The sequence below is a fragment of the Terrapene carolina genome, unplaced genomic scaffold (genome assembly GCF_002925995.2).
Source record: "Terrapene carolina triunguis isolate 2854851 unplaced genomic scaffold, T_m_triunguis-2.0 Scaffold257, whole genome shotgun sequence".
In the NCBI taxonomy this organism is placed as follows: domain Eukaryota; kingdom Metazoa; phylum Chordata; order Testudines; family Emydidae; genus Terrapene; species Terrapene triunguis.
The window spans coordinates 37,245-56,949 of record NW_020664608.1 but is presented as its reverse complement, the minus strand read 5'-3'; the positions used below and the strand labels follow the sequence as shown (position 1 = coordinate 56,949).

The following is a 19,705-nucleotide window of genomic DNA, read 5'->3' as shown; positions in this document are numbered from 1 at the left end:
AGAGCATAAGCTTTCGTGGGCTACAGCCCACTTCTTCCGATGCATATCATCCGAAGAAGTGGGCTGTAGCCCACGAAAGCTTATGCTCTAATTAATTTGTTCGTCTCTAAGGTGCCACAAGTATTCCTGTTCTTTTTAGGTATTTAACAGTATATATCCGACAGCTTAGGTTCTTAGAACACTTTCACAGAACAAGGAGCACATATTTTATCATTTTGTAGGGCAGCATTTTAGGCTTATTTAGATTAGGGAATTATTATTTGTAGCTCCTTCCCTGCGTGGATGTGGCAGGTTTCATACACACATGCACACGCTGAGCCCCACTCGACCACCAAAGTAGAATAGAAAGGCTGGGGCATCTCCCAGTTAATGAAAACAAGTATGGAAATATAGAAAAAATAACAAGACACTGAAATGGACAACTGACTAACTCTGGACTCTCAGAGTAGGAGCTAGAGCTGCAGTCAAGGACTCAGGAGATGGGGTCGCAGGCTCAGTACTCCACATTCGCATGCTTTCTCAGGTAGGAGAAGACAGGTCAAGGCTGGCACAGCCTGTTGTTGATGTTAAGACTTCTTTCCCCAGAAGGGATCAGTTCCGGGGTCCTGGCATGTCCGTCTTTCTTAGGTTGCTGGTACAAAAGGGCTTCCACCTTTACTTTGGTCTTTTTGGTTGATTCCAGCTCACCCCACATTACAGTCACTCCTCTGAAGTCTCCGGGCAAATGAGGAGTGAAGGACGCCTTGGTTACAGACAACGTGGCCGGATCCATTTCAAGTGAGGCAGAATTTGGGCTATCGTCAGTTTGGAAGAGTCCCACTTAACCCAGCAGTTTTCTTAAAAGATCGGTTGTTGTGAACCACGTGCAATGTGGAGATTTGAACCCCAAAGATCTCAAAAATGAAAATACCAAGGACAGTTTGGAGGAGGTTTCCATAGCCTGGCTTGAGGGTTAAAAGGCTGAGCCATAACAGCTGGTTTCCTCAAAAGAGGAAAAGGGGTCTCAGCTCCCATAAAAATAACAGGTGGCAAAAACAACAACAGAAAAAACCTATTGCATCATGCATCCATTGCCATTCATAAAAAGAACCAGGGACATCTCATGACAGACATTATACATCTTTGCTTTGCAGAGAAGAGGGGAATTGAGTGACCCGTACAGTCTAATTTGGTAAAAGGTTTCACAACTTGTCTCCTTACATAATTTTACTTTAAAGCTTGTCAAAACATATTCCATTTGAAATAGAAACAACTGAAGTCTGGTTCTGTGCTCTCCTATACACTAGTTTTCCGAAGAAGTGGGTTGTAGCCCACGAAAGCTTATGCTCTAATAAATTTGTTAGTCTCTAAGGTGCCACAAGTACTCCTGTTCTTTTTGCGGATACAGACTAATACGGCTGCTACTCTGAAACTAGTTTTCTCACACATTCCACCACCTCAACCTTGGAGTGATGATGTACTGCAGAATGCCTTAGTCCACAGGGGTATTTTACATCAAATAAACTTTTTAGGGTTAGCCACCACTTCGTATATTACTTGCAAAAAGCAAACCGATGCAAGTCACAGTGTTCCAATATAATTCAGGTTATCACTAAGTTAGGCTTTAACCTGAAATTAACTTCATTGGTAATTTCATTTTCACTGGTTACAAGAACATATTCAAAGATTATAAAATTTTATCATACATGTTAGTTTCCTTTTAATCCCCATTTCCACCAAGTGAGCACTCTGTAAATGTGATCTACACCAGCATAGGAGCTTTCCACATCTGTGAGTTCATTTATCTCTGGGGCTTTGGACATAAGTGTTAGTGGAAGGGGTCTCATGCTATGTGGGAAGGTTTGCATCATGAGAAAAAGGACCTCAACTCTATATTCACACCTTCCACTCTTTCAAAGAAGCAGAAAGTTGAGGCAAAGTGGCACAACTGCATAAGACACAAGAGCAAAACTACGAGACAAAAGCCTAAAATCAGGACTCAACGTCTGTATATCCAGCAGTCTGAAATTGGAACCTGACATATGCATTCCCTCATCAGTTACCACCATTTCAACAGCATGAAACGCCTTGTTGCCCAATCAGGCTGGCGACGGAATGTCCTCTGAAGGCATCAACTATTTCTCACTTTGCCTCATGGAACTTTGGATCCAAATAGTGAAGGACCTTCCAATTGAGCCATGACATCCTTTGGGAGTGTAATCTGAGACACTGAACTGGGGAGCAGTGTTAAAAAACAAACAGTTTTACCTGGACTGTAGTTCACCACAGCTTCCTTCTTTGGGGCAAAAATCAACTACTGGGTGCCTTCTATATCAAACTGAGTTCTTGCCAAATCCTTGGCCATGGTCAGGGTACATTTACACTTCTCTGGAATTGAATCCTTTACAAAACCACCCAAAATGTGAGCAGTGTTAGTGAGGAATGGCTTCCCCAAACACACCCAATTTGTTTATCTGAACTGGTGGCACAGGTCTAAGTTAGGGACTAGAAACACTCCTGCATCAGAATCCCTGTAAGTCACCAAAGGAGCAGAGTATATTAAAAATAGATATTCTGCAGCTATATCACATTCAACACGGAATTCATTGTAGTGCACATTTGCAGCCTCTCTCATGGGCAAGTTCACCAGAAATGAACTTCTATTTTTTCCAAATCAACACAGACAGGGACAGCGTTTCCCAAATCATAGGACACATGCACCCAGTTACTTCAGTTAGTTGCACAATTTGGGGTGTGCTGTTGTTCACCATTTCAGAGTGGAGCCCTAAACCCACTACTGTTGCCTTGGCAGCATGCCCAACGGTTTGGAGCATCCTCTCCTGATGTGAACTGCACTTGAGTTTTTTTCATGTCATCATGCAGCAGTGGGGGAAAGACACAACTAAAATAAGGAAGGACTCTTTTAGCAAACAGTCATTTGTCCCAAAGTCCTTGATAAATCCGAGCTACATCCCAGAGAACTAATATTCAATAATGTGACGAAATGGCCTTCAGAAGAGAGAGAAAAATCCGCAACACAGAGCAGTATAAGTCACTTTCTCTTTCATACAAAATGAAATTCCAGAGCGGATTACCTCTGATTACTCAAAAATAATCAGGAGAGCAGATTCCCCCATCATTTTCTCCTCTGATCCATTCAAACCTGCTTCATTCAACAGCACTTCATTATTATGGAGTCGTGTTATTTACAAAAATAATTAGCAACATCGTAATGGAGGAAAACTGCCACCCTTCTCATCTGCTGACAATCCCAGATCAGCAGGAAAATGTCCAGAAGTGGCTTTGCCAATAGATGGAAACAAGGATAAAAGCACAGAATGATCACACTGTGTTTCGGATCCACTGGAATTCCCCATCCAGGTCTGTGACACTTGCATCTCTAGCCCTAATGAGTTGGATTTAGGATCAAATTGCAGAGACTCTTTGGGAGGTGGGGGGTAGAATAAAGGGAGGATAAACTCCATTGTGGCTCACACAGACACCAGCGCTGCTGGAGGGAACAGGCATAGTGATGGTCATGGAGAAGGAGGGAATCCATCTGACTCAGCCCATTTCCTTTGTCACAAAGGCCGAAACGATACATTTGTCCCACTGCTGCGCCTCCTCTTTGTTATATTTAAATATATTTTAAATATGAAAAATAGTGAAAAAACCAACAACCTGCTGTCCAGCACAACCTGGACCAGCGTGAGAACAACTGGGAATGAGACAATCTGTTGCCAAAGGGGGAACTTGGTGACTAACAGTTGCTCTGCTGGTAGGGTGACAGTTTGAATGTGAGCCTCAGGGCTTGTTTAGACTATGAATATTGGTGTCGATTAGGACAGGTCAAAGGGGAAGGTGCTAGCTAACCCCAACCATTGTACCTGGGCTATGTCAACACTGCAAAGCTATCTGTGTGTTTACATGTGGATAGCTACCTCGAGCAGGCCAACTCCATGGAAAATCCTAGAGGAGACAAAGCCAAGGTCGATTTTTGCTCAGTGTAGCTACTTGAGGTCACCCCTATTTCCCCCAGCAAGGGCTGATGGACATTCCTGGCAGGAGGGACACACTCCCATGACTCACAGGAGAAAAGAATTAGTAGAAAGGACCACGGGATTCACCCCTGAGAAGAGTGACCTGCAAAAGGAAAAGGAGGAAACTGTGAGAACACGGTGATGCAAATGGTGCAAACAGCCCTAAAAGGTCACTATGTAAGAATTAGCAAATGTCTTTTTAAAAATGTATTTTTTCTGCCCTACACAAAGTTTTTATGCTGTGTATCTCCCTTGTGAAGACTCTGATGTCTATTAAGGTGTGAGCTTCGGATGAAACTTTTCCCGCACTCACAGCATTCATAGGGTCGCTCTCCTGTGTGGATTTTCTGATGATTAATAAGCACTGAGCTCCAAGTGAACCGTTTCCCGCACTCACAGCATTCATAGGGGCGCTCTCCCGTGTGGATCCTTTGATGTTTACTAAGGTCTGATTTGACAGTGAAGCGTTTCCCACACTCACAGCATTCATATGGTCTCTCTCCTGTGTGGATCCTCTGATGCCTAATAAGGGATGAGCTCCGAGTGAAGCTTTTCCTGCATTCACAGCATTCATAGGGTGTCATTCTTGTGTGGCTTGTCTGATGTTTAATAAGTTTCGATTTCTTACCGAACTGTTTCCCGCACTCACAGCATTCATACAGGTGCTCTCCTGTGTGGGTCCTCTGATGATTAATAAGGCCTGAGCTCTGAAGGAACGTTTTCCCACACTCACAGCATTTATAAGGTCGCTCTCCTGTATGGATTCTCTGATGATTAATAAGCGCTGAGCTCCAAGTGAACCGTTTCCCGCACTCACAGCATTCATAGGGGCGCTCTCCTGTGTGGATCCTCTGATGTTTATTAAGATCTGATCTGGCAGTGAAGCTTTTTCCACACTCACAGCATTCGTATGGTCTCTCCCCCATATGGATCCTCTGATGTCTAATAAGGGTTGAGCGCTTAGTGAAGCTTTTCCTGCACTCACAGCATTCATAGGGTGTCACTCTTGTATGGCTTGTCTGATGTTTAATAAGTTTTGAAATCTTACTGAACTGTTTCCCGCACTCACAGCATTCATACTGGCGCTCTTCTGTGTGGATCCTCTGATGATTAAGAAGGCCTGAGCTCTGAAGGAACGTTTTCCCGCACTCACAGCATTCATAAGGTCGCTCTCCTGTGTGGATCCTCTGATGATTAATAAGCGCTGAGCTCCAAGTGAACGTTTTCCCGCACTCACAGCATTCATAAGGTCGCTCTCCTGTGTGGATTCTCTGATGTTTATTAAGATCTGATTTGACAGTGAAGCTTTTCCCGCACTCACAGCATTCGTATGGTCTCTCTCCCATATGGATCCTCTGATGTCTAATAAGGGATGAGCACTGAGTGAAGCTTTTCCTGCACTCATAACACTGATAGGATCTTTCTCTTGTATGACTTGTCTGATGTTTAATAAGGTTTGATTTCTCACTGAACTGTTTCCCACACTCACAGCATTTGTAGAGGTTCTTTCCCATGTGGATCATCTGATGTCTAATGAGGGTGGAGTTCAGAGTGAAGGTTTTCCCACACTCAGTGCATGTGTTTTTTCTCTCTCCTGTAGGTTTTATCTGCTGGGCTGTGATTTGCTTGAGGTCCTTGTGAGTTCCTTGACAATAAATGGATTTACCCTCTTTCTCTCTGGGCTGGTTTCTCTGCTCTCTCTCTGGCCTGTGCTCCCTCTCACAGGCTTTTCCCTGCACACGATGCCTGGACACATTCCCTTTGGATCTTTGTGATAATCCCCCATGTGGTTCCACTTGCTCAGCATCTTCCTGCTGAGGATTCTGCTCCTCATTCTCATTCACCATCCCAGTACCTGCTCGGATAGAGAGAGAAACCTCAGAAACAGGGATGGAAAAGGGGAAAACAAACCAAAATTAGAATTGGAGAGAGAGAAAAAAAGAACTAGTAGCTGAATTCTCCAAAACTCTTCTCCAGAGGGGAGAGAGGAGGGAACCAATTCTACCTCCACCTCCCATCAGGGAGGGAACGACTGCCAGGTGTCAATCAGGAGCCATAGGAAGCCTTTTTGACAGCTGCCCTGAGGATAAAATACCTCCTGGGGATAATCCCAAATTCCAAGAGCTCACAGGGTCTCTTTAGGGAGTCCCAGCTGTTTCTTTCAGGCACTGAGAGTTCTGGAATTGATTTAATGATTCCTCACCTATGCAGACACCTCTCAGGATCCCTCTTTCCACAGAGCCCTGGAGATCCAGGACCCATGGCTCCTCCCCTTGTTCCAGCTGGGAGACCACATCGGGTTTGGAAACTGGAAACCCTGCTCAGGGGAAAGAAAACAAGTGAGATCGGGGAATTCATGGGACATTCGTCACAAAGAAGATTCTATTACTTTAACCCCAGCCCATTTTAACCAGTAAAATCCTGGGGGCAGCTCCCTAGGTGATCAAACGTGCATGGGTAAGGCTAAGATTTTGTCAGGGATATTTTTAGTAAAAGTCACAGACAGGTCACAGGAAATAAAGAAAAATTCACAGACGTCATGACCTGTCCGTGACTTTTACTAAAAATATCCCTGACAAAATGGGGATCTGCAGGTCCCCACATCGCCTGTGATGGCTGAGCATCTGCTGGCTGGCTGGGAGCTCTGGGGCTCCATTAGGTGTCAGAGTTCCAGGTCCCCCCGCCCCCTGTAGCTGGATGCTGCAGGCCTTCTGCTGCCTGCAGCAGCTGGGAGCTTCACTGCCTGCAGTGGCTTGGAGCTCTGGGGGGCCCCTGCCACCCACGACGGTGTGGAGTTGCTGGGTTCCCCCACCACCTGCAACGGCCAGGAGCCGCAGGATACCCTCACCGCCTGCAGCTCCGGGGGCCCCGCTGCCCGCAGCAGCTGGGAGCTTGGGGCTTTCTTCGGCAGCCTGGAATTGCGGGGTTTCCTCTGCCGCCCATGGTGGCCAGACGCTCGGGGCTTCCCATGGGTGGGGGTACTCCACAGCTCCCGACCTCCGCAGGCTGAACTCACAGAGGTCTCTGGAAATCACGGATTCCCTGACTTCCGCAGCCTCTGTGACTAAATCGTAGCCTTACTTATGAGGGATTTAACTAGCCCCATCTCTGCTGGGAATAGGGTTGCCAATTTTGGTTGGATGTATTCCTGGAGATTTCATCACATGACTTAATCTTTAATTCCTGGAGACTCCAGGCCAGTCCTGGAGAGTTGGCAACCCTAGCAGGGAAGACACAGCCAGACACTGCTCATCAAAGGGGCTCCTAAAACACAGAGACACAAACTCCATGTCCCAGAAAATTAAGACACCAGCCATAAAATAAGTCACCTTGGATTGGCTTCTAATTCACAGAATGAAACCCGGGACCATTGAGCATGGGCTGGTGGGATTCAGCGCAGTAAGGAATAGGAGGGACTGGGGTGTCACTGAATGTCGTAGCTCAGGGCTTGTCTACCCTTCAAACACTGTAGCTGCACTGCTGTAGTGCTTCAGCGTAGCACTCCGTACAGCAACGGGAAGGGTTCTCCCGTCGGCATCGGTCATCCACCTCCCCGAGAGGCAGGAGCTAGCTCAATGGAAGCATTATTTTCTATTTACAGACCAACTATCCTAACTACTCTCAAATTCACACGTTTATTTGGATTGGACACATTTTTCACAGCCATTCAGGGAAGAGCTAATTGTCCAAATAAGGGGTTACTTGATCAAGAGGTTCCTAAAATACAGCCCCCCCACACACCATCCTACACAGCTTTTTATAAAATCATCTTGCTCTTGTAATTTTGTCTTGCACGGAGCTGGGGCTGAAACTATGGTTCTCACTGTCCCCCAACTGATCTCAGTAACTTAGCATTTATCTCAGTTAATATATGGCACCTACTGCCTCTTTGGGATACCAGTAGTGAAAAAAGTTAATAACTGTAGAATTTGGAATTTAGAACAGCACAAGCCAAACTGATGAGTCAACGCCATTGAATGCACTAGTGCAGCAAGATGAAATCTCTGTTAACTGCTAGAGGATGTCTAGCAATCTGCTGTCACAGGTTGGCTCAAGGGGATGTGCTGTGGCCACTGAACCTGATTTACACTCATGAATTTGAGACTGAGCCCTGCCTCTACTACCTTTCAGACAATGTGTGTCTTGCATCCTGCAGATATTCTTCTAGGAAGTTTTGCCCTCTCATAACAAAATGTTCAGGTTAAGAGTAATATTTTAAAGTGATCTAAAATCCGCACCCACATTTTTTCCCAGTCTGCACTTAAAAGTTTTGCCAGAATAGCTCTGTCGGTTAGGAATGTTAAAAATCAACATAGTTATGCCAGCAAAAGCTCTAGAGTAGACACAGTTATAGTGGCAAAGAAAAAAAAAACATTAAAAAAATCAAGGTAATTAAATACCCATAAACTACATTCATTCAAAGATCAAATTGCCCTGTGCTGATTCATGTCCTTTCAACATGTGCATGGCAGCTAAACGTAAACCTCTGAAAACTATGAAAGGAAGAGTTAAAAAGTACATGCCACACCTGCAATACAAGCTTAGCTCTGCCCCTGCCATAGCCCTGGAATTGGCACTAGCCACTGGGAAAGGTTCAGTAAGGCTCGTGCAAAGGTTTACAAACTGCAAAGAGAAGTGGAGAATTCTCCATCTCAGGAAGTTTTCGAGTCAAGACTGGATGCCTTTCTGGAAGACCCTTTAGTTAAACACAAGGTATTCAGCTCAGTACAGCAGTAAATGGATGCAATTCTGTGTCTTGTGTTATAGAAGAGCTCAGACTAAATGACCGGATAGTCCTTTTTGGCCATAAAAGTCTATAAATCTACAATAGAGACAAAGGAGGACTAAAATAACATGTCACTGTTTGTGTTGTGTTCCAGAGATTGGAATACTAGCATTTATCTGCATGCCCTCCAGCTGCGTGCAGTGTCATCTTGAGCTGTAATTTGATGAAGGACGGATTAGTTGGAACAGCTTGGCAGAGCTGTGACTGTGATATGAAGTGAGGTGCATGTGAACCTTGAGGGACCATGTCTGCCCCATTTCCGTGCTGAGTGTTGTAGGTTGTGTCAGTGAAGGTGCACGAGGGTGTGTTCTTGTCCCAGAGACTGTCAGCAGCCTGGTGGCATATGTGCTAGTGGTCTCCAGGGTTCAGTCAGGGCAAAGTGAAGGCAATGACTCAAAAGGAATCCTCAGGGAGAGGGTAAAGGGGTGATATCACTTTGCACGTCTGAGATGGTTTGTGTGGAGTGGGATCAGGGTTTGACTGCCAGCCAAGTGTCAGAAACGTCTGTTCCCTACATGGAACCTAAATCCAAGTTTTGCATTAGCAAAAAGATGATGTTAGACTTTATGCTATACCGCTCCTGTGCTCTGTTTCCGAAGTGTTCTGTAGCAGTGGAGGGTAGAGTGCTGGTATGTGTCATTGCCATGTTGGGGTGTTGCTGAAACAGGGCAGAGTTGAGGTTGCATTGTGGGGGTGACATGAACCTTAACTCTGCATTTCCCCTTCTAAGAACCGAGGGGACAGGAATCCTTTACCCAGCAATGTCACATTCTCATAGTTCTCCTGCATGACGTCTCTGTAGAGGGCTCTCTGAGCGGGGTCCAGCAGAGCCCCCTCTTCCTTGGTGAAGTACACAGCCACCTCCTCGAAAGTCACCGGCCCCTGAAAGTGCAAGAGCCCCGCACTCAGTACTTGCTGCCCCAGTCAGAACACCACTATTCATGGGGGGAAAGGAGCCAATCAAATGGAAGCTCTTGGAGGTTCGCAGTCAACAAAGTCTCACCCCACACCACATTGAGCATCCAGGAAACACCAGGATGAGGAAACAAACAGGAAGCCCCTTGTCTCTCCCAGTCCCAGCAGATCCATCACACATCTACTAGCCAGAGACTGATACAGGAGATGGAGCCCCTCACAGGGTCCAGGGAGAGCTCCCTGGTAGGAAGCCCAACACCCTCCTCATTGTGAGGAGCTGGATATGATGGGAGGCGCATCTCCCCTAAGTCACACTGGTGGGTGCCCCCTTCATATTTCAAATCCACCATTGGTTAGTCAGATCAGGCTCCAGCACTGGGAATCTGGTCAGCTTTCCTAGCCCCATCTAAGTGGGTTGTTTCCTCTTCCACAAATTAGGGCATTTCCACATTCCAGTCTCATGGGTCTGGTCCTAGAATCTAAGCCACATATTTAAAAAGTCCCAATAGGTTTGCCTGGCCTCCTCCCTTTCTCCACCCTGTGAACTTCCTGCCCGCTCCAACCTCCTAGTAGACTACGCAAACATTCCCAAACATTCCCCCATCCTGTGATTTGCTGTCCCTCTCCCTCCAGGAGGAACCCACCAGCAAACCGTCCAATAATCCCTACCTGAACCGGCTCCATTTCAGCCATTTCTCTTCCCTGTCCCATGGGAGGATGGGATGAGCTGGAGCGAAACATGGACGTCATTCTGCAGCCTGGCAGGGTGAGAAGGGCAATTGCAGATGTTTCAAAACTGGCGTAAGTTAATTTCACATCATGATTTCTGCTCCCTCCCCCGCCGGGCTTTTTCTCTGCAAACAGATATCCTAGATTCTGCCATGCTGGGAAAATGCTTGGTCACTTTATTATAGGGTAGACCTGGCCCCTCCCACCAGGGCTAAGCCCACAGACACATTTTTAAGGGGTTACGGGAGGACCGCTGATCACTCTCCTGTCAACTCCTGTACTCCACCTGATTGAGAAGAGTAAGGGGAGTCGATAGGAGAGCATTTCCCATTGACCTCACATAGTGTGGATCCCACGGTAAGTAGATCTAAGCTACGTCAATTTGAGTTACGCTACTCACGTAATTCAAATTGCATAGCTTAGATTGACTTTTCCCTTTAGTGTAGACAAGGCCATAGTCTCCCAGTAACAAAGTCTCTGAACAAAATGCTAGAAAATGCCGCTTCCATGCCCTGTTGCTGGCAGTGAACAGCCAGCCCCACCCCACTCTAGAGGCAGCTGTGTCTGAGGGCTCCCTCAAACAGCATCCACTAACCCCTGACCCCTTTTGGGGAATAACTCAGGAGTCAGGACAACAATTTCCCACCTAAACAAGGACAAATGGCCGCAGATAAAATGGGTGGGAAAAGCCTCCAAATCTGAGGAGAATTTAAATGGCCATTTGAGAATTATGGAGAAAAAATAAAATAAAATGAGAGAATAGAGAGTGAATAATTGTACAGGAAAGGGGGAAATCTCCATGGATTTTTTATCCATATGTGATAGTGAGCGAGAAAAGGGGGAAAACTAGAAGGAATTTTGAATCACTATTTCAGAGGGAAGTGGCACAACCAGGGAAAGGATGCCATTCACTCCCCCTGTTACCCCCACCCGACACACACACCCACCCCTACACCTCTGCCCTTGGAATTTCCTGACTGCACAAAGACAGTTCAATCTACCACATTTCACACGGTCTTTCCCCTCCCTACAACTCTGGCTTTCCCCCATCTCTTTCCTTCCTGACACCTCCACCTCCAGCCCACAAAGGGGAACCACTTCTCTTTCCCCATCGGAATCCCAGTTGTGACCGGGGCGGATCCCGGCTGCAGCTGAGAACAGCAGCTCCCACGCTTCTGGCAGGCACCTTAACAACTAGGGAGCAGATTCCCAGGGGGCGGCAACATCTGGGAATCCCTTGGGCAGAGAGTCACTTTCCTTCCCGTCCCCAGCACTTTCCCCGGGGTCTCTCTCAGTCACCTGCAGTCTCTGGCTCGGAGCTGATGTTGGCAGAGTCCGGGGCTGCACTGGGGGCTAGTCCCACCCGGGGTTGGGCACGAAACGAGCTTTAATGAAGGTCTGTCCCCAGCACAGACCCTGCTGGGGAAGCAGCAGCTGCTCGTCCAGGGTTTCCAGATCACAACGGACGGAGGAAGCAGCGTCTTGTGTTTTACAGAGCACCCGCCCCCACGTGCTGCCCGGTGTCTGATCTCGGTGCTTTGTTCTCCCCAAGCCCTGCCTCCTTCTTCCCAGGGCCCATCGCTCCCAGGGGCCCTAACGGGGGTGAGCGGGGCAGCGGCTCAGGGCACAAAGCCGCAGGGGCGGCGACAAGGGATGGGGCGAGGCGGGATCGAGACCCGTGTCCCCAGCCGGGGCTGCAGGCGGGCAGGGCGCTGAGCGCGGCTTGGCTGGCTGCTGCCACAAGGACTAAGCAGGCTGGTCGGTACCACGGGCTGACGCTGTTCCCGGGGCCTGTAAGGGGGGGGGGTCTGAGCAAGAGGCGGAAATGGGCGGGCGGGGGGTGAAGCAGCTGGAGGCCAGGGCAGGAGCGAGGCTGAGGGGCACAATCAAGGACGGGGGGGCTCAGGGTGACCCCAGGGGCGAGGCGCTGCCGGACAGCGGCGGGGGCAGAACCTGGGCGCGGGGGGGGTCACAGTTACCCCGAGGGGCGGAGCCACCCGCCGGGTTTGCAAAGACGGGGGGGGCCGAGGGGCTTTTCCATTCCCCGCGCACGGGAACGTCTCCGCGCAGGTTTCCCGGGGGGGGGGGGGGGGGGGACGTTCCGGGGGGCGCAGCAGGGCAAGGCCCAAAGACCCCGGAGCTGAGGTTCCCCCGCCCCGCGCTGGCCCCGGCGTCTCTCTGCCAATCAGGGAGCGGGGCGTTCTGACGCGAACCCCCATCCGCCAATAGAAGGCCGCGCGTGACAGAGAGCCCGGCGCTTCTCAGCATGCCCAGGGAGGGATGGCGCCGGCGGGCGGGGATATGGGTCATTTCCGCTTCCTGCGGCTGGGCGCGCTCGTTGCCTTGGCAGCCTGTCCCGTCACTTCCGCCCTGAGGAGAGTCGAACTTCGCTGGGCGGGGCGCCTGTCGCTCGAGCCCAGGTAAGGGAGCCCCCCGGGTTCAGCCCGGCCCCCGCCCCGCCCCCAGCCGGCGCCCCTCAGACCCCCCCCGCCCGGAGCCTCCCGGCGCCTTCCCGCTTCTCAGGCGAACTCTCGTGTCCCGGGGGCGGGGCCTGGTCCCTGGCGGCCCCGCCCCTCAGCCGGGCGCTGCGCTGCTGGGGGGGGGCCTCGGCCCCTGGACTCGCTGCTCCCCGGGTCCGACCGTCCCCCCCCCCGCCCCCCGCGGCCAGCGCCAGGGCTCCGGCCAATCGGGGGCAGCGCGGGGATCAGGCTGGGGGGGGCAGTTCACTGAGGTAGGGGAACCCAGACCCACCCGCCGTACCGACCTCCAGCCCAGTACCCTGGGTGGCCGGTTCGGCTTCGCTTACCTTGCGTCAGCCTCAAGTCAGCTTCCCCGGGTCGCCACATCGCGCCCCATGGCCGGGAGTCAGAGACAGGCTGGAGCAATTATTGACACTTTCTCTAGTCTCCTTTTCAGACTTTGCCCCATTTTCTCTCTATTTTCCAGTGTTAACGTAACAATCTCAGATTTGGGATATTTCCCCACCCAGTGAATCTGCAGTACATTTTCTTTCTTCCATTGTGAAATTGTTGTCCTGAATCATTCCCCAAATGAGAAGGGGCTTAACGGGTGGAGCTTGCAGTGCCCTGAGACACAGCTGCCTCTGGGGTAGGATGGGGTGGCCATTCTCCGCCAGCAACACGGCATAGAGGGGCACAGGAGGAAAAAGTCCCTAAAGACTGTCCAGCCCAAGGTTACACAGTCCCGGCTACTGCTCCCCACAACTGCCCAATGCAGCTCCCCCCAACTGCAAGTCACCTGCCAACCCCTGCTGCTGTCCCCTCCAGGGCCGGCTCCAGGCACCAGCGAAGGAAGCAGGTGCTTGGGGCGGCCAATGGAAAGGGGCGGCCTGTCCGGGTCTTCGGCGGAATTCGGTGGCGGGTCCCTCAGTCCCTTTCTTCCTCGTTGAGCAGCCGCAGAAGTGCCGCCAAAGAGGAAGAGAGGGAGCGAAGGGTAGAAGAATGAAGCAGCACGATTCAGCCACCGCCGAAGTGCCGCCGATCGGCTTTATTTTTTCTTTTTTTTTTTTCCGCTTCGCTGCTTGGGGCAGCAAAAAAACTGGAGCCGGCCCTGGTCCCCTCCCCACTGCCAGGGAGTTTTCCTGCTCCATACCCCCCTTACTTACCCTCTTAAAGCACCTCCCCAAAGGGTTCCCTGCTGCCCATGTGAATGTGTGTGTGTGTGTGTGGGGGGGAATTATTACTCTGTTTGTTGAAATTCCATATACAATCCCGTAACACTATCCCACTATTCTCACTTAATATAAAATCTCTTCAGATCTGGGTGGTTTTCTCTCATTATCAAATATTTCTTTTTAGACCTATTTCTTCCCCAATTCTGAGAGGTAGATATAAAATATCCCGTGTGCAGTGCTGTAGTAGCCATGGTGATCCAAGGACATTAGAGGCTGCCACTTTGATTTGTATAAAAAATTTACGTGTTTTTCTCTGTCCCATTCCTTATGAATCCTAACATGGTTTAGCTTTTTGGTGGCATCTGTGCACTGGATGGAGTTTTAAATTGAGCTGTCTACAGCAACATGCAGCTCCCTTTCTTGAGTTGTGTAGCCGATAATATGTTCTGCCGATGCCACTATGTCTGATGCTTATTCGGTAGAGGTTTCTTCCTTCTTCTTTATTTGAATTTCCTCTCCACACTAATGTTGGGGTGTCCTCCAGTAGCTTAGTGTATTAATGACCTCAGCTTGTTATCATATGCATCAGTTTGTTGCCATGGCATTCTTGTGGTCAGACATCTGCAGATGTTCTAGCCAAAAGCTGGTGTTAGCTCATGTTCCTGTGGTTGGCTGGTGTCGTTATGGACCAAATTTCCCCTTGACACTCTAGTTCAGGGTTGGGCAAACTGGGTATGGAAATTCTGTGGCGGGCCATGAATGCTCACGAAATTGGGAGTGGGGGGGGTGGGCTCTGGGATGGGGCCAGAAATTCAGGGTGCAGGAGGGGGCTTTGGGCTGGGGCAAGGGTTGGTGTGCGGGGGGAGAGGGAGTGAGGCCTCTGGGGTGCGGCTGGGGATGAGGGGTTTGGGGTGCAGGAAGGTGCTCTGGGCTGGGACCAAGGGGTTCGGTGGGCAGGAGGAGGATTAGGGCTGGGGCAGGTGGTTGGTGCGCAGAAGATCAGGGGTGCAGGCTCTGGGTGGCGCTTACCTCAAGCAGTTCCCAGAAGCAACGGCATGTCCCCTGTCTGGCTCCTACGTGTAGGCGTGGCCAGGGGGCTCTGCATGCTGCCCTGTCTGCAGGCACCGCCCCTGCAGACCCATGGGCCGTGATTCCTGGCTAATGGGAGCTGCGGGTGCGGCACTTGGGGTGGGGGCAGCGCACGGAGCCCCCTGACTGCCCCTATGTGTAGGAGCTGGAGGAGGGACATGCCGTATTGTCTCTGCTACCCAGAGCTGTGGCACGCGCAGACCGGGGCAAGACCTGACCCCGCTCTGCAGCTGAAGCGCCAGAGCAGGGTAAGCCCCAGACCCCGTTCCCTGACGGGAGCTCGAGGGCCAGATTAAAATGTCTGACGGGACAGATGCAGCCTGCGGGCTGTAGTTTGCCCACCCCTGCTCGATTTCCAATTTCTAGATTAACATGTAGGCAAATGAGATCAGGATGCCTCGCTGTGGGGAGGGGATTTCAGTTATCACTAAATGCCAGGGAAGCCACTCAGTCTCTCTCTTTCTCTCTCTCTGCTCAGGATATTGGAGTTGAGCTTCCTGGGTCAGACACTGCTGCCTCCATTACGATCTGGGAATCAAGACTGAGCAGCTGCTGCTCCCCTGACGGAGTCAAGGCTAGGGAGTGACCTTAAGTAAAGCCTCCTCTGTGCCCAGACAAGGTGAGGACTTTCTCTAGCTGTAATTATCCCATAAGGCAGCCCTAGGCTTTGCCAACACCAAAATCGAAGCCAGAAACTTTAGGTGATTAATAGAGACTTCAGGGAAAATGCTGAGGACGGGCATGAAAATGACTGTGCACAGCCGCTTCCTCATCCCGCATATCTCCTCCCTTAGCAATTACAGGAGCTGATCCAGCCATAGACAGCGAGCACCCAGGAATGGCTGCCCCTCAGCCAGAGGGGGAGAGACAGGGGAAGGATGACGTAAGGAGAAAAGAGGGAGAGACTGAAAGGGGCAGTGGGAGAAATAACTGGGAAGAGATTCCCAGATCTCTGACCTGCCCACACACACTTATTGCAGTATCCCTGGGCAGATTCACTTTCCTGTGACAAGGTGAGGTGCAGGGAGAGGAAAAAACAATTCCCTGTACCCCTAGCTGTGGGAGTGTGCTGCCCTGGGGACAACATCGGGGGGGGGAATCCCCCAGAGTCACTCCTTTTGTTCTGCTCTTGTCTCGCAATTGGTTCTCAGACTTTGTTACTGGGAGAGTTTTAAAATGTCCCTGTGGTTTAGTGCTGGTGGAAGGGGCCGGGTCAGTGCTGTAATAAAGTGACCAAACATTTCCTCAGAATAGAATTATAGAAATGTAGGGCTGGAATGAATCTTGAGAGGTCATCTAGTCCAGCCCCCTACACTGAGGTGTTTGTCCAACCTGTCCTTATAAACCTCCAATGACGGCGATTCCACAACCTTCCTTGGTAACTATTCCAGTACTTAACTAGCCTTTTCCACAACTTTGTCACATGGCTGACTCAGATTCAGTTTGTGATCCACTATAACCTCCAGATCCCTTTCAGTAGTACTGCCCCTAGCCAGTTAGTCCCCATTTTGTAGTTGTGCATTGGATTTTCCTTGCTTAAAATGTAGTACTTTGCAGTTATCTTTATTGAATTTTGTCTTGTTCTTTCAGATCAATTCTCTAATTTATAAAGGTCATTTTGAATTCTAATTTTATTGTACGTGCTTTCAACTCCTCCCAGCTTGGTGTCATCTACAAATTTTATAAGCATACTCTCCACTCCATTATCCATGTCGTTAATGAAAATATTGAATAGTACCAGATCCAGGACTGGCTCCTGTGTGACCTCCATTAGGTAAATCATCCCAGTTTGACAGCAAACCATTAATACTTTGAGTGCAGCCTTTCAAGAAATTGTGCGCGCATAGTACTTTCATGTATACTACATTTCCCTAGTTTGCTGATGAGAGTGTCATGGTGGCCTGGGTCAAAAGCCTGACTAAAATCAAGATGTATCATGTCTACAGTGTCCCCTGGGTCCATAAGGCCAGTACCCCTGTGAAAGCAGGAAATTAGATTGGTTTGGCATGATTTGTATTCGATAATCTATGCTGGCTATAACTTATCACTTTACTGTTCTCTAGGTGCTTATAAATTGATTGTTTTAATAAAATTTTCTTTCCAGTTATCTAAGTAAGGCTTGACTGGTCTTTATTCCCCAGGTCTTCATTGTTCCCCTTTTTAAAGACAGGTTTTATGTTTGCCCTTCTCCGCTCCTGTGTCACCTCCAAGTCACCTCACTGTTCTCCAGGAGTTGTCAAAGATAATTAACTGTTCCAAGACTGCTTCAGCTAATTCCTCGAGTACCCTGGGATGAGCTTCATTAGGCCCTGCTGACTTTAATACATCTAACTTATCTAAATATATTTTAGCCTGTTAGTTCCCCATTGTGGTTTCTGTTCCTTCCCCCTCTTGATTAAGAGTAATTGTTTTAGTAACTGGTCACAATTTGAACTTTTTTAGTGAATATAAATAGGCATTTAACACCTTAGTCTTATTTATAGAATCCTTATCTTAGTGCCAGTTATATAACTTTCTAGGCATAACTCATTTTGTGAATTAATCTTTCTGATTCCCCCCCCCCCCACATGCTTGTGCTATTATTTTGTACTCATCCATAGCAATTTGTCCCCCCCCCGATGGGTTTGGGGGTGCAGGCTGCCCTGGGGCTGCGGGGGGGAGAGAGGATGCCACTTTTTGTGGGATTTCTTTTTATTTTCTGATCATTAAAGAGCTATTGATAGGGCATTTTGCCCACTTAATATTCTTTCTGTCTTTCCTTCACATGGTGATAGTTTGCTGTTGCTCCTTTAATATTGTCTCTGAGAAACCGCCATCTCTCCTGAACGCTTCTTTTCAGCTCAGATTTCATTCCATGGGACCTCATCTACCAGATCTCCGAGGTTGTTGAAGCCTGCCTTTTTGAAGTCCATTGTCTTTATTCTGTTACTCTCATGCCTTCCTTCTCCTAGAATCCTGAAATCATCATTTCATGATCACTTTTACCCATATTGCTTTCCACCTTCAGTTTCCTAACTAATTCCTTCTTGTTAGCCGGAATCAAGTCTAAAATGGCTGTCCTCCGGTTACTTCTTCCGTCCTCTGAAACAAACAGGTGTCCCTAATACAGTCCAAGAACTTATGGGTTTTTTTCAATTCCTTTTCTAACAGAGGTCTGGGTGGATAAAGTCCCCCCATTACTAATTGTATTTTGAATTTTTCTGTTATTTGCGCAACAGTCTAGAACACTAGTGTGCAGGGAAAGAGCCTGGGGGGGAATTTTGATGTGAAATTATTTCCTGTTCTGACATGTCCCCAATTGCCCTTTTTGCCCTAACAGGCTGCAGCGCAACATCCATGTTTTGCTCCAGATCAGTCCATCCTTCCTGGGGCCAGGGAAGGGAAATGGCTGCAGTGGAGCCAGTTGAGGTAGGGATTATCAGGGAGTTGCTGGTGGGTTCCTGTTGGAGAGAGAAGGGCAGTAAATACATGGGGGGGCGGGGGCAAGGAGTTCAGAGGATGGGGCTCAGGGCTGGGGCAGAATGTTGGGTGCAGGGGGTGGGGCCGGGGATGAGGGGTGGGGGGAACTGGGAATGAGGGGTTTGGGGTGCAGGAGGGGGCTCAGGGCTGGGGCAGAGGGTTGGGTGCAGGGGGTGAGGGCTCCGGCTAGGGGTGAAGGCTCTGGGGTGGGGCCGGGGACGACGGGTTCGGGGATGGGGCTCAGGGCAGGGGTAGAGGGTTGGGTGCAGGGGGGAACAAGGACTCTGGCTGGGGGTTTGGGCTCTGGGGAGGGGCTGGAGATGATGGATTTGGGGGTGCAGGCTGCCCTGGGGCTGTGGGGGGGAGAGAGGACTCCCCCTCCCGCCCTCTCTCGCCGCAGCAGCTTGTGCCGGGGGAGAGGCGCCTCTCCCTGGCTGGGGCAGCTCCGGCTGGCCTGGGCCGGGTTGAGGGAGGGGCTCCTCTCCCCCAGCCGCAGCAGGTCCATGTTGGGACCGGGGGAGGGGCGCCTCTCCCCTATCTGCGGCAGGTCCGCACTGGGGCCGGTGAGTAGGGGTGCCTTTCTCTGCCACATCCCTGAGTCCCTGTGCGGGCTTAATAGGCGGCTGCGCTGCTTAGAGGGAAGTTTGCCCGCCAGTGAGGCCCAGGGAAGACACCCCATCCCCTCCCATCTGGCTGCTACCAGTGGGGAGGGTGTTGCAATTCCCATCATGTTGTTGTCCGTGGACTCTGCTGGGAGCTTTATCTCCTGTATCAGCCTCTGGCTAGTAGGTGAGTGATGAATGTGAAGACCCCTGTCCCCTCTCTCCGCTCGGAGGGATGAAGGGCTCTTTTTCTCCCCTCACCCTAATGCTTCCTGCCTGTTCTGATGGGGTAGGTGTGGGATTATGCTGCCTGCCTGCCTCCCAGAGCTTCCATGTGATTGGCCCTCCTCTCCTGTGAATTGTGGGGTTGTCAGTAGGCAGCAGGTACTGAGTGAGGGGCTCTTTCTCTTTCAGGGGCTGATGACCTTCGAGGAGGTGGCTGTGTATTTCACCAAGGAAGAGTGGGCTCTGC

General features: G+C 49.9%; 1 protein-coding gene and 1 long non-coding RNA gene across 2 annotated transcripts; one reads left to right on the top strand and one right to left on the bottom strand.

The window, feature by feature from the left end:
• Positions 1-1,376: 1,376 nt before the first annotated feature.
• LOC112107066 (zinc finger protein 883-like) lies at positions 1,377-9,594 on the bottom strand. The gene is made up of 4 exons (XM_026657641.2): positions 9,561-9,594; positions 6,223-6,336; positions 4,245-5,874; positions 1,377-4,122 (listed from the first exon to the last, which is right to left on the bottom strand). The coding sequence occupies exons 1-4, from the start codon at positions 9,592-9,594 to the stop codon at positions 4,065-4,067; spliced, it is 1,836 nt and encodes a 611-aa protein (XP_026513426.2). The 3' UTR covers positions 1,377-4,064.
• A 2,544-nt stretch (positions 9,595-12,138) lies between these two features.
• LOC115271293 lies at positions 12,139-19,675 on the top strand. Its single transcript, XR_003899895.1, has 4 exons — positions 12,139-12,207; positions 15,651-15,791; positions 18,492-18,580; positions 19,648-19,675. It is a non-coding gene; the product is annotated as an uncharacterized LOC115271293 (long non-coding RNA).
• The last annotated feature ends 30 nt before the right edge of the window (positions 19,676-19,705 follow it).

Bases quoted from the DNA above. Each gene is read 5' to 3' on its own strand.
- LOC112107066 (XM_026657641.2), bottom strand. From the start codon at position 9,594: ATGCAGGAGAACTATGAGAATGTGACATTGCTGG. The intron at 5,875-6,222 runs GTGAGGAATCAT...CTATCCGAGCAG, and splicing joins CCTGAGAGGTGTCTGCATAG to GTACTGGGATGGTGAATGAG. The intron at 4,123-4,244 runs GTAGGGCAGAAA...TTCCTTTTGCAG, and splicing joins ACACAGCATAAAAACTTTGT to GTCACTCTTCTCAGGGGTGA.